Source organism: Pararge aegeria, chromosome 12 (assembly GCF_905163445.1).
Source record: "Pararge aegeria chromosome 12, ilParAegt1.1, whole genome shotgun sequence".
Classification (NCBI taxonomy): domain Eukaryota; kingdom Metazoa; phylum Arthropoda; class Insecta; order Lepidoptera; family Nymphalidae; genus Pararge; species Pararge aegeria.
Genome location: NC_053191.1, coordinates 5,063,702 through 5,077,302, shown reverse-complemented (window position 1 = coordinate 5,077,302; position 13,601 = coordinate 5,063,702). Strand labels below are relative to the sequence as shown.

General features: G+C 35.8%; 1 protein-coding gene across 1 annotated transcript in view; it reads left to right on the top strand.

The window, feature by feature from the left end:
* The window catches only part of LOC120628443 (serine protease gd-like), a 31,475-nt gene continuing 17,874 nt past the window's right edge, over positions 1-13,601 (top strand). Inside the window, exon 1 of the mRNA XM_039896818.1 lies at positions 1-273. Coding sequence (XP_039752752.1) covers positions 67-273 — 207 coding nt within the window. The 5' untranslated portion in view covers positions 1-66. The remainder of the gene's footprint in view (positions 274-13,601) is intronic.

Sequence of the window (13,601 nt, the reverse complement as noted above, 5' to 3'; positions counted from 1 at the left end):
CTAAGAAACGCGTGTTAGTGCTGGTCGGTTACGTACAAAATGCGACGTATTTCACGGAAATAATTAATGAAAATGAATCGAGCACTATTTAGTTTCGGTTTGCTAGGATTCTTTAGTGTATGCGGCCAATACTTACAGTCGCCATGTCCGACCTATTTCGATTATAGGAGTGATGGCAATGGTATTTATGGGGTGATCCAGCTGCTGTCTTCTGGTCCAGTATCTTCATTGACTGTGAAAGTCAATTTTACAGTAGCTGCAAGACTATCCTCTGTGAGTACCTACTAATATAACTTTAAAGGTGTATTCTCAGATAACAGCTTTTATTTAAATAAGCACACGTAAATCAATCACGTTACCTGATTACCTACCGCCAATTATGAACATCTGCAGCACCTTAAGAAATGGTCAGATCGCGAGATTCTAGGATTCCATTTTTGATATTATACAGGCTAGCGCTTGACTGCAATCTCACGTGTTGATGAGAGTAGAGTTGAGATGATGTAGAACATATAATCAAGACAGAACTCTCGTAGTTCAGCCATTATTGCATGCAGTGCATTGTGTTCAATAACATTGATAAGGCTCCGTGCACATCTCACTTCACACCCGCGGAATAAAGCTAGCTTTCACTCGTTTAGAACATTAGAGGTAAAATTGTTCCTGTCAACTGCTAAATGGAATTAATTGACTAACCTCCTGTCTGTATACGTTTTCTGTATGTTCTTAATGTTCTGTGATGTAGAATAAGGTGGAGTGCGCTTGCCTAAAAAATGCCAAGGTATTCCCCTTTGTTTCTAAGGAAATCATATTATAGAAGGTGAAACAAGAGACGAAAGGGTTCCAGATTTTTGCAGTGCATATTAAACTTCATGGGTATGTACTTAGGGTCGGAGGCTTTTCCACCACGCCAAAAAAAAAATGGTCCAGATACCTACGATGTCTTTCAGTTCGATAGTAAAAAGTTAATTTTATAGATGTACCTACTTCGCCAGCATGCTATTTCTATGTCATAATTACCACTTTCGTTCTAATGTTATAAATGCGGTAGTTCCCGCCCAAAGAGAGGATATCTACAAAATCAAATTCGTATACCTATTATTGCATCAAAATCCGTTGAGATTTTTTGCCATTAACAGCTTTTGATCTACCGCAGCATTTTTTTTCGTATGTAAAGTAGTCACTGTCCGATAAACTATATCTAGATATGTACAAAAATTCTAGCTATTCAGTTGTTATGTTGCTATGTAAAAGTAGAACAAAAAATATAGAATTTTTTACAAATAAAATAACAAGTATTAAAGCGCACTACTTGATGGTATTCGATCGCTTTATTAGCTTCCCAATGAGTATACAAACACAACGTCATACCATTTCGCTGCCTGTTCTCACCTTGGGTCCCTACCTACTGCCACGGTGCTGAAGCACCAGTCCCAGAGCTGAGGAGTCGTTCCATTAACCACAAGGACGCAATGTAAATTTTAATCGTTTATGCTTTTCTTAGCTTTTTCATCTTCTTTTTTATGTTAATAATTGTGTTTGTGGTTAATGAAGCATTCTATTATTTTAATTTATATTATTATTATCAAATAAAACAAGTATACCCAAATATTTGAATATTAATCACCAATCCGCTGCAAGCTTTTGAGGCATTTTGCTTAGTAAGTGGGAACACCCTTGGTGAAATGATCTAGTTTAACGAGTATTATTAGAATCAGCGTTCCAGTTGATGAAGATGAAACTTGTTTCTGCGACGATCAGAGAATAGGGAAAATGTTATTCATTGCTAAACGTAAAACCCGGCTCATTATAGCTTGAGTAATAACATTTATCCAACAGATAGAGCCCTTGAGAGATAATCAATCTTGAATGCGATATAGATGTATTAACAACTTAATTGTTATCCTATTAGGATTCTCTATCTATACATTCTTATAGTATACAGTGTATAAATAAACAAAAAATACCGTGACTTCGAAATAACTCGCTCAGTAACTGCCTCTTCATATCTGCACAACGAATTCAGAATATCTACTGATACAGTCAGTTGCGTTAAACATACGAGTATGACAGTATAACTCAAACACCCTTTTTAACCGAGCGAGCTTGCTAATATTTATCCAGCAAACAGAACTTTTGTGAGATAACCAATCTTGACTGCGAGATGACAACTGATTAACAACTTCATTATTTTTATCCTATTAGAGTCTCTATCTATAGATTCATTTAGCCTATAGTCGATAAATAAATGAAAAAATACCGTGACTTCAAAATAACTCAACAACTGCCTCTTGATGTCTATACAACGATCTCGGAATACCTACTACCAAAGTTAGTTGCATTAACATTCGACAGAATAATCTAAACACACTTTATTAATAAGGGAGATAACAAACCTTTATTCAACAAATATAGGCTTTGTGATACAATCAATCTTGACTGCGAGATAACTTTGTTAACAGTTGAATTGTTATCCAATTAGGTATCTCTATCCAAACATTCTTATAGTCTATGGTCGATAAATAAACAAAAAGTACTGCGACATGGAAATATCTCACTAGCTGCATCTTGAAGTTCATACAACGAACTCAGAATACTATACAAAGTTAGTCGTGTTAATTAAATACTGAATAAATGTTGTAATGTATTTTTTTTTATTATTTAAATTGCTATGTTAACGAACGGTGCGGGTAACCGGCGCGCGGTTTCTATATTTCCCAGTGATTTTCTTATGTATGTAATTTTATCAGTTTCAGACTTCAGACTTTTACAGGCAATTTTTTCAAGCTCTACAACTTTTGAGGAGTAAATATAGCTATAAGTACATCAAAGAAAAAAGCCACCAAAGCCGCCGACACACCCGCGCCACGCCAATAAAGCCCGGCGGCTTTATTGCCGTAGAGTCCTTTACCCTAGTAGGCGGTGCGGCGAGGCGTTCGCAAGAAAAACTTTTGCTTGACTGTTCTCTAGTCGACAGTTGCAGAATTGGTCTCCACATGGTCTCCAAATCCAATTCTGTTTGACGCCATTAAAATATGTGTTGAAGATTTATATCAGAATACTTTTAAAATTTGAGGATTGCATATTACAACCAAACTTTATCTTTTTTGTCGGATATAGGAATTTATTAGGATAAGGCCTAGTAGTTAGCAATTTGACCTTCCCTTCGGGGAAATGAGTAAAACCCCCGATACGTACTTACCACTAACTTTTCGGAGTTATATGCGTTTCAAGTAATTTGATATCACTTGCTTTAGCGTTGAAGGAAATGATGTCGATACTCCATGATAAATTATTGACAATAGTTAAAGATTAAAAGCCACGTGCTTAATATAATTTATCAACATTCACTCCTCCAGTGGAAACGTGATCAGTTTATAATTATATAATTTACCTGTTTTTAGGGTTCCGAACCTCAAAATGGATTAAAACTGCAACCATAAAAAATCACTTTGTCTGTCTTTCTTTTCGTGAGTCCATGCGTGGAAAGGTTACTTGGCGAGCTTGCTAGACTTAGCAAGTTCAAATGATTGCTGAAGTATTGATGAGTAGGTTACTAAAGTCAATTTTCTTGCAGTAAAAAGCATATAAAAGAGGCAATAGTAAAAGTTTCTCTGCCTCTGAATCTTAATACTTAGGTATGGGTACACCTATAACTAAGCCCTTGGCACATTTATTGCAGTCTTTTAGCATCAGTTCAGAGAAAATACTAGTGAAAATGATTGCATTTTCTTTGTTGATTCATTAATAAAGAAACAAACTTTGTTATTGCGGAAAACGCTACGTTAATGGTAGTCCTTTAAAGTGTTTATTTTAAACACAAAAGCCGTTAGCTTTACATCATTGTTTACTTAAACAGCAATTAAAAGGCATAGAATGCTTACCCACTTCTGTAGTAAATTAATTAATCTTAAAATACACTAGTTTTGAAGACGGTTTAGATTTTATTTACTTTTATTTTAGTACATAGCTTATTCTATGTTATTTTTGTTAATATAAATTTGAATAAATAGATAGATAGATTAAGTACGGCAATACACACATCGCCATCTAGCCTCAAAGTAAGCGTAGCTTGTGTTATGGGTACTAAGATTACTGTAGAATATTTTTATGAATGAAATTCATAAATACTTATAAAATACAGATAAACAGCCAGACACTGAAAAACATTCATGATCGTTACGTAAATATTTTCCAGTTGTGGGAATAGAACCCAAGGCCTTCGACTCAGAAAGCAGGGTTGCTACCCACTGCGCCAATCGGCCGCCAAATAATTCGAATTTGGGATGAAAGTGGTCAAAATGGAGGTTGGCATTTGAAAAATGCCAATTACATTACATTACATATTATGGAAAGGATTTGTATTCAAGAAATGGTAGGGTTTTATGCAACTATTACAGAATAAATTAAACTAATCTCGGCTCTGCTTTCAGACATGAACATCAATTCTTTCCAAATAAACTTAGATAAACTACTCAGAACAAAAGGTGTATTAATTTGAACCAAATTTCCTTAAAAAACTTATCCTACCAACGTACGGAACCTTCGTACGCGAGTCTGCTACACTCTGGGCCAGTTTTCAGATTGCGTGTCGCGCTATGATTAAGACGGCGCTTATAAAAACATGCTCAATTGCTATGCTGTAAAATATCTCTTATACAGACAGACAGATATTGACAGAGGTTGGCAGATTTTTGATATGAAACATCTATAAGCGAACAGTAAACCTGATTTTGGCGTGGCGATCAATCGCCAAGCTATATTATTTAATTTTTGTATTTCGTATGTAGCAATAAAATGAATATTAATTTTGTAATAAAACAGTAATTATTAACCGACTTACAAAAAAAAGTTGTTATCCATTTGGTTGTATTTTGTTTTTATTTGTGGAACAAATTTGTAATGCTTATCTTTTCATTATGCAATATCTGCAATAACGTACAGAAAAAAGTTTCGATGTTTCACATCTGCCAGGCGTCCCGTGACGGTTCACACTTTTTTTTTATATAGTACAAGCTCTTACAGAAATACTGCAATAATATTCAATATTTTACAAAAAAATTTCACTTCTCTTATCGCTAGATGCGTCTGCTTTTTTTTTGGTTTCCTTACGTGCCTGGGTAAAATGCACAAACGAAAATGGGTCGTATCGACACTTCATGATAATGATTTTCTATTCATTACTTTTTTACAGCCTTACACTGAAAAACACACTGATTCAGGGGTTTTTAATAAAACCAGTGAATGAATCAGTGTGTTTTTGTTAAAATAAAATCAGTAATGATGACGGTTGAAAGTAATGAATAGATAATCATAATTGTTGTCGTACTGCAAATAAAAAGAATCTCTTAAAAGTAGTCATACATTGAAAACGTTACTTTTCTTTAAAGAGTTTTAAATTATTTTACAATAAATTTCATTTTTACATATATTTTTTTTAATAATCTACTTTCACATATTTTCTGCACAGAGTTTTTTTATTTTTTTATTTAACTATTGTTTAAAAACATTATATTAAATATATGTTACTATGCTAACCTAACTTTCAAGTGAACTGGGCATCGAAAAAATAAAGTTCAGGTTACCGTTGTGATTGTTCTGACACATTTTAAAGTTAACTTTTATGTGGCACAAGTAACAGTCCAGAACCTTATTTCATAATAAACTGCTTAATCATTTTCCATCAAGTGAGACCGTATTAATGTACTGTTATTTATTTACAAAAAAAAAACAAAATTTACTTATAAGTTCGTCGATCAATTATTATTGTGAATCGATTGCACGCTTTTTGCATGGCAAATTAAAATATGCATAATTCACTCGCGTTAAAACTTTAATTCAATCGCACATCAAATACATTTTGAAAATAGTAGTTCCGGGTTCTAAGATGTCATTTTGATAAATCATCTCTTAGGTGATTGTCTGTGGTGCCGTGGAGAGCTAATAATTACCCTTAGGGAATAAATGGCTTGCTAGTGGGAGAGACATAAACAGGTATTGCAACAAAATAAAGTTCAATAACCTATGTTTAATGCGAGAGAAGGTATTTGTCTTGCTGAAGGGTATTACATTCATGATCATCGTCATTATCATCCCATTACTGGCCCACTAACCCATGCTGTGGCATGGCGCGTGATGACGCCAAATCTGGTTTAAGACATTTATTGTTTCATAAAGGAATTTCCAGTTAAATGGAACTTACAGGCTAATTTATTAAAAGAGATAGCCTCTAGCCACTGCATAGGTAACATTGATTCATCCATAACTAGATGTGACAACTGACACTGCTACTTGATTATTTAGTTAGGTCATTAATTTCTTTGTTTCTTAGATAGAAAATAAGTTTTATTTTTAAAATGTAAAGTTTAAGTTTTATTCTGAAAATGGTATTTTAGTAATTTTTTGAAGGTATGTATATTTTTGCACTCTTTAAGATTTTTAGGTAGTTTATTATATAATTGAGCACTTTCAAAAGTAATGTTTCGTTTCCCATAATTAGTTCTCGGTTGGTGTGGGATTATATTGTTGGCACTTCTCAATTGTTGTAGTTGTGGCTATTTATTTTTGACTGTAAAGGTTATGTTTGAGCCACATGCCACTCAAAACAGAATATACCACCCCTCTTCCCGCGGGTGTCGTACGTGACTACTGAGGGAATACAACTGAGCAGCGTCCTCAGTACTGCTACTACTATTATCTACTGCAATCACCAACATGTCTGCACAGCGTGGTGGTTATAGGTCTCAGACTCCACCGCTGGATTTACGGTCTCTCCCAATAGGAGGGGAAGTAAATCCAGCAGTGGACTGTTATAAGCTATTGATGAAAACAATTATATCCCTAGGTAACAGCAGGACTAGCACGGGCAGGAGACAAAAATTATATCCCCCGATTATATCTCCTGACAAGGGATATAAGAAGGGGATAGTTACCCCCGTTTATTATTACACATATATTATTTCCAATTGTGCGCCAGTGCTCTGAGAGTTGATAAAGCTGTGGGAGAAGTAAAACATTTATCCCCGGGGTTATAATCATGTCTCTTGCCCATGCTAGCCTTGCAGGGCGAGGGGCGCCGATCAAAATCAAATCGTCCACCACGCTCACCAACTGCGTAATCGTAGACTACACATGATTTTGTGATCATTTATAGTCCATTTAAGTAGGTATTGCAATTTGAAAAAATACCTACAACTAGGAGTTCTTTAATGGTAGCTACAATCTAATTCCAATTAGTAAACACATGATAATAATTACAAACTAATATTAATATTTACAAAAAATAAAAGCTCAATACTAATATTGTTATTTGAAAAACTTTTGTCAGCAGCTTTACCCGCGTTGAAGTCTTTTCTAGCAACTTTCGAAATTTAATTTTAATTAATTTTGGCAGACGCGTAAAATAAAGTTAACTTACTTGCTCATATTATATCCTTAAAGCTAGGTTACAACTAACTAAACCTACTTGCTCTTTAAATCTAGGTTAAAATTAAGGTAACCTACTTGCCTTAGGTAACCTAATTGAAGTGTCAGGTGGCAAAAATAAATAACCTGGAACGGTTTAACACCGAATATTCTCGGCTTCTTTTAAACTCAATTTTTGCGTAAACAAACTCGTGATCTGTCACAAAATTTAGTTAAATATTTTTTATCTAAAGACGTACCAAAAGAAGTATTTTCAAAAGTAGAAAAATAAGTCAATTTGATTTTAAATCATGTGATTTATTTTTAAAAATTTAACATAAATATATACAAACAAAAATAACCTGTGTATAATACTTACAAAAACTATATTTATTACCTTATGTGAATATAAAATTACCTACGTATTATAAAATCAATGTCGTGTCCCAAAAATTCGACTTAAAGGTTCCAATTTTTGGGACAGGACATTAGTGAAATGCTCGAACCGACTAAGCCCCGAGGTTCAAACGCAAGCACCGCATAAACGTAATCCTTACAAATTACGAAGTATTTGAGCAGCACGGCTCTACCAGGAAAATGTCTCCAGGCAACTTTTGCCTTCCCGGGGAAAGGACAAAATGCAGCGAACGGAAAAAGCATGCTTGTTTCGTTCGCTGACAAAATGTTATCTTCTCCCACAATTTTATTACCTCTATGAGTATTGGCACACGTGTAAAAATAAAATCCAATTATTAAAAGTGTAATAAATAAACGGGAGTTACTTTTTATGTTCCCGGTCGCAGATGGACACATAAATTGTATCCCTTGTCTTAATTAATCGGGGGACATAATTTTTATCTCCTGCCTTTGATGGTACGTCCCGAGAAGTTCCTTGCATAGGCACTTTTTGGGACTCGTACGTATCAACTCAAATCGCATTCCAGCGCACGCCACATCGACAACGGCCCTGTACATTTACTAGCTGTGCCCAGCGCAAGTACTCAGCGTACTGCTACTAAACTCTATAAACTATATTCCTAACCTAAAAATACGAATGAAAAGACAGGTTGACAAATAGACAGAAAGACATAAATAAAAAAAAATACAGTTTTGTCTTCAGTATCAATTATGCCCTCCAATTTTTTAAATGTCTTCAATGTACATATTTCGAACCATTACAGTTTTATTATAAGTATTGATTGTTATGCGACGGCCCTCAACGAGGAGGACAGACGACATGAAACGAGTCGCTGGGACTTGGGAGCGAAACAAGCGGCCCGGTAACATGGATTATGAAGCTCCCTACAATAGGCTTATGTCCAGCAGTGGACATCATTCGGTTTGAATAATAATGATGATAGATTGTTACACCTAGTTAAATGTTATTTGAATCTGTAAATTAATGTTTGATTAACATCGATGAAGTATAACTTCTGTTGTAAGTCGCGGGCAACAGCTAGTAACTAATAAAAACATTATGTGACGAAGGTAACCGCCTTTTGTCACACAAACAGCTAGTAGTGGACCTATGTCGCTAAGTAACTTTTAATGTATTTAACTTAGCATTTTTGACTTTCTCTTCGAATTTCTCTGCGGGTGAATAAAACTGGGTAAAACCAATGCGTATTTTGCACGAAACTTAATAGCGGTTTAAACACGTTCCACGTAGTTTATTGGACTCAACTATTTCATTGCATACATATAGTTGGTTGGAATAAACGAGGATGTCTTATTGAGCGCCATTTCGCGTATCTCCATGGAAAAGTTTTTGTTTTGATCTTGGTTTAATATTAAGGTTTATATGAATGAAGCAAAAGCTTGTGTATGAATTGCTCTAACTCCATAGCTACATAATAATTTGACTGTGAGATTGTGAATTCGATTGTGAACAAAAAAATTTTAAAAATCAGGCAGTTTGTTTTGGGCTCTTTTTAGACCGCGTTTGGAACCTCCTAGCTTTAATTTTCAGTTAACGAATGTAAAATAATGATAACATGTACGAGTATGTATGAACGGTCTATAGTGCTTGTGATAGGGCTATATGACTAAAAATTTTTTGAGTTTGAATTTGAGTTTTGTCAAACTTTGAACTATACCCTGGGGCTGGACATCGCTTTATTTTAGCATTATCTAAATCTTAATCTAAACAAAAAAAAATATACTTACTTGATTATATGAATTATATATTTTTTGTAAACTATGACCCTTGAAATACCTAAATTATGCGCAGTGGTGTGCGCTGTGATTTTAAGTTTGAGTTCCCAGGTTCTCCCCAGCTGGGGAGATTTGAGAATTTATTATTTTAAATTTTCTCTATTCTGGTCTGGTGGGAGGCTTAGGCCCCCTACAACCCTACCGAAAAAGACGTGCCGCTAAGCTTTTTAGTGTTCCGGTGTCGTATAGAAACCGATTATTTGTATAAAACTCCCATACTCTACCTATACTAATAGGTACTAATGGGTACTCACCTTAGCCTGCATCGTCACTTACGTGAGGTGAGATTGTCCTCAAGAGCTAACTAGTAGTAGTTGTGTTGTCCACCTCGTGTCATTAGTCATTGCCTAACAATATCCCATGTGAGAATGAAATTATTTCCTTATTGTCTACGTATAGACCAGGGTAGAAGCTTTTAAAAATAATAAGTGAAAAAAAATAATAGTAGGCTGCAACCCATTACAAAAGGAATATTATAAAAATGAAAGGACACAACAACACAACAACTTTGCCATTTGACATTTTTCGATAGTACTTTTAGTTTTGCCAGAAATTGAGAAAAACATTCCTTTCATTTTTAAATATTCCCCTCCTTTTCTAATGGGTTTCATCCTACTATTATTTTTTTTGGTTTTAAAAATTATTGACCCTGGTCTAGTAAGGGAAATGTCATAATCCAATATTTTACAGGAAATAGACGATCGCTGTTTAAACATCTATCTTGGTACTCTTTTGTATATTTTGTATCTTACTAATATATCTTTTTAAGTAATTATAATATTATTACCATTGTAATGCTACTCGTATGTGATGTAAAAACTAAGAACTATGCCCGTAAAGTTTGCATATTTGCGCCCACCTAGTCATTAATAACCTTCGTTGGCATTTTATCTACAACAGAATTTTAAATGAATAGATGTTATCGGAATAACAATCTAGGATCGAAACAACATATTTAACTTGAATATATTTCATATAAACATATCTTTTATAGTATACCTACTTCACCATCATAAGCCAACTACGGGGCTCGGGTCTTCTCTCAGAATGAGAAGGACTGAGGCCGTAGTCGAGCACGCTAGCCAAGTGCGGATTTCTAGACTTCCGCACAGAATTAAGAACATACAGAACCCTCATTCAGCCATTATTGCATCATTGCATTGTGTCCTAAAACAGTAAAAACGCCCCGCGCAAGTCTCACTTCGCACCCGCGTAATGTAGCTAGCTCACAAACTTTTTCCATTTTCCCTATTTTATGGTGAACGTTTTGAATATTGGAGGTAAAATAAATTTATAAATTTAAAATGCATATAAAAATTTCCGGACCGACAGGATTTGAACCTGCGACTCTGTGGCAATCGCAGCCTGAGCGCTTTTTCCAATTTAGCTACGGCTCTCCTACCGTCGTTGCCGAAATTAGTATTTGCCTTTTACATCAGTCTTATACGTAAAATAATTACTGTCAACTGCTAAATGGAGTGAAGTTACTAACCGCCTTTTCGTGAACACTATTAAAGTGGAGTGGTTTTTGATGCTCAAGAATTTCTCGTGTACACAGTTTCTGATTGTTCTTAATTCTATGGAGACGCCTTGAAAATGTTATGGTGAACTCTCAAACATGCAGGTATCCTAACAATGTCTTCGTTCATTGTTAAAGCAAGTGATATATTAATTGCTTAAATAAAAACGCAAAATCAGCCAAAACTTAGGGAATCATGCCGGGTTCCCCGGGCGTCTAACGAAGCTAACAAGAGGGACATGCCGTGGTGGTTTTTAGTTTGGGTATACCCCTTTAGAGGGGGGAGTCCTTCATAACCATCGTCCTGCTCAGGGGCGGAGGTAGCAATAAAGCTTTTCGTCCACGCCAAAAAAAAAATATTTTGTGCATGCCGAGAATCGAACTCGGGCTCCCGAAAGGGTGGCCGAAGCCACTAGACTGTCATCTCTTTAATAATAACTTCTTACGTGAACATAGACATTTGTTAACAGATTGTCGTAAAGGTATTTATGTACCCACAATTTCGTTTTATATTTCGCTGGTGACTCACCTTGGGTATAAACAATATGAAAACGTCACCTATATGTTCAAAACTGGAAATTTCCTTAATGTTTGGAACCGGGAATGCCCCTGCATTTTTGTGTTCCGGAATCTTGTGAAAAATGTAGAGTAATGTAGAAATCTTGAGAATTACAAGATTTAACAGCTTCCATATTTAGCAGGTAATCGTAGCAGATAATACTCAGTAACCTGCAAGCCAGTCTAGGCTCTTAACCCCTGTCTCCTATATAGTACTATAGGTGGACATATAAGTACTATATATGGGAAATTAATAGGCAGAGAATGATGAATTATAGCTGGTTAATTAAAATCGGGATTATTGTCTACAATATTCCATAAATATTTAAATTTAAACGATACCAAGAATAAATGAACATTATTTGCGTGTTGTTGTTTAATTAACGATAAATATCAGTAAAAAATATGAGTAGGTATTCAAAACATCCTTCCATTAGTATTCAGAACAACACAAAGTTATGTTCCAAACGTGTTTAAGGAAGGGGCCAGTACATAAGAGAAAAAGCGTAATAAGTAGTTTAAAGGCGTGTCGCGCGGATATGATAAGACGTGACGTCATAAAACCAGAGGATTCCAGAAATTGTTATGATAATCATACTAGACGACCTCACTTGCGCAGCGGTCACCGCTGTGGTTTTAAGTGGGAAGTCCCAGGTTCGATCCCCGGCAGGAGCAATGTAATAATTTTTTTTTCTCAATTTTTTCTGGTCTTGTCTGGTGGGACGCTTTGTACATGGCTAGTAGTAGTGCAGTACCCTACCGCGTTCCGATGCAATGCTGAGTAGAAACCGACTATGGGAATGTGTTATTATATATACCATAACCACAAACAATACATAACGGATCTCCTAATTCCTGATTTTTCCCAGTAGATACTCCGAGCATAACTCTCTCCATCGCCCGCTGAGTGACCCTGAGCCTCCTCATGAGGCCCATAGCTAGCGACCATGCCCGTTCAGAGCCATAGGTCATCACTAAGTTATTGCCCACCAAAACACATCGTAGCTGCGCGCTGGGTCCAATCTCTTTTACCTTGGGGATGATGAAATGGAATAAATGTTTTTTTTTCCTCGTACTTCATAGCTGACAGATCAATCAGATGTCCTGATCGAGTAGAAAACAATTAAAAATATATATTACGACAATACACACATCGCCATCTAGCCGAAAAGTAATAGTAGCTTGCGTTATGGTTACTAAGATAACTCATAAATATTTTTATGTATAATATACATAAATACTTATAATATAAAAATAAACACCCAGACACTGAAAAACATTTATCACACAAACATTTTCCAGTTGTGGAATCGAACCCACGGCCTTGACTCAGCAAGCAGTTTCTCTGCCCACTGAGCCATTCTGCCGTCATTGTTCATAAACAGAGTAGGGCATGCAAAGAAGAAGTCCTACAAATGGCCGCCATGTGTCCATAAACCTGAGGCTTAGGTGCGTGTTATTACACCGGCAACCACGCTTTCAGACCGGAACACAACAATTATTCTTAGCGGCAGAAATAAGATGTTTTATATAGAATCAGCTAAGTCCTCACAATATAAGCCGTAATAGCCTAGTGGTTAGGGCTTCGGGGGACCGACTCGATCCCTGGCACGTAACTCTAACTTCTGAGAGTTATATACTTTTATAATTTAAAATATCACTCACTTTAGCGGTCAAGGAGAACATCGTGAGGAAACCTGCATGCCTGAGACATCTCCAATACATTTTCAAAGGTGTGTGAAGTCTACCTATCCTCATTTGGCCTGCGTGGTGGCACTACGGCATAAACCCTTCTTATTCTAAGAAGAGACCCGTACCATGTTGGCCGAGAATGGGAGGATAATGATGGGTACTCTTTATTATAAACAAAACATCTTCTAGAAGCCGCTTGCGGTATATGTCGTTT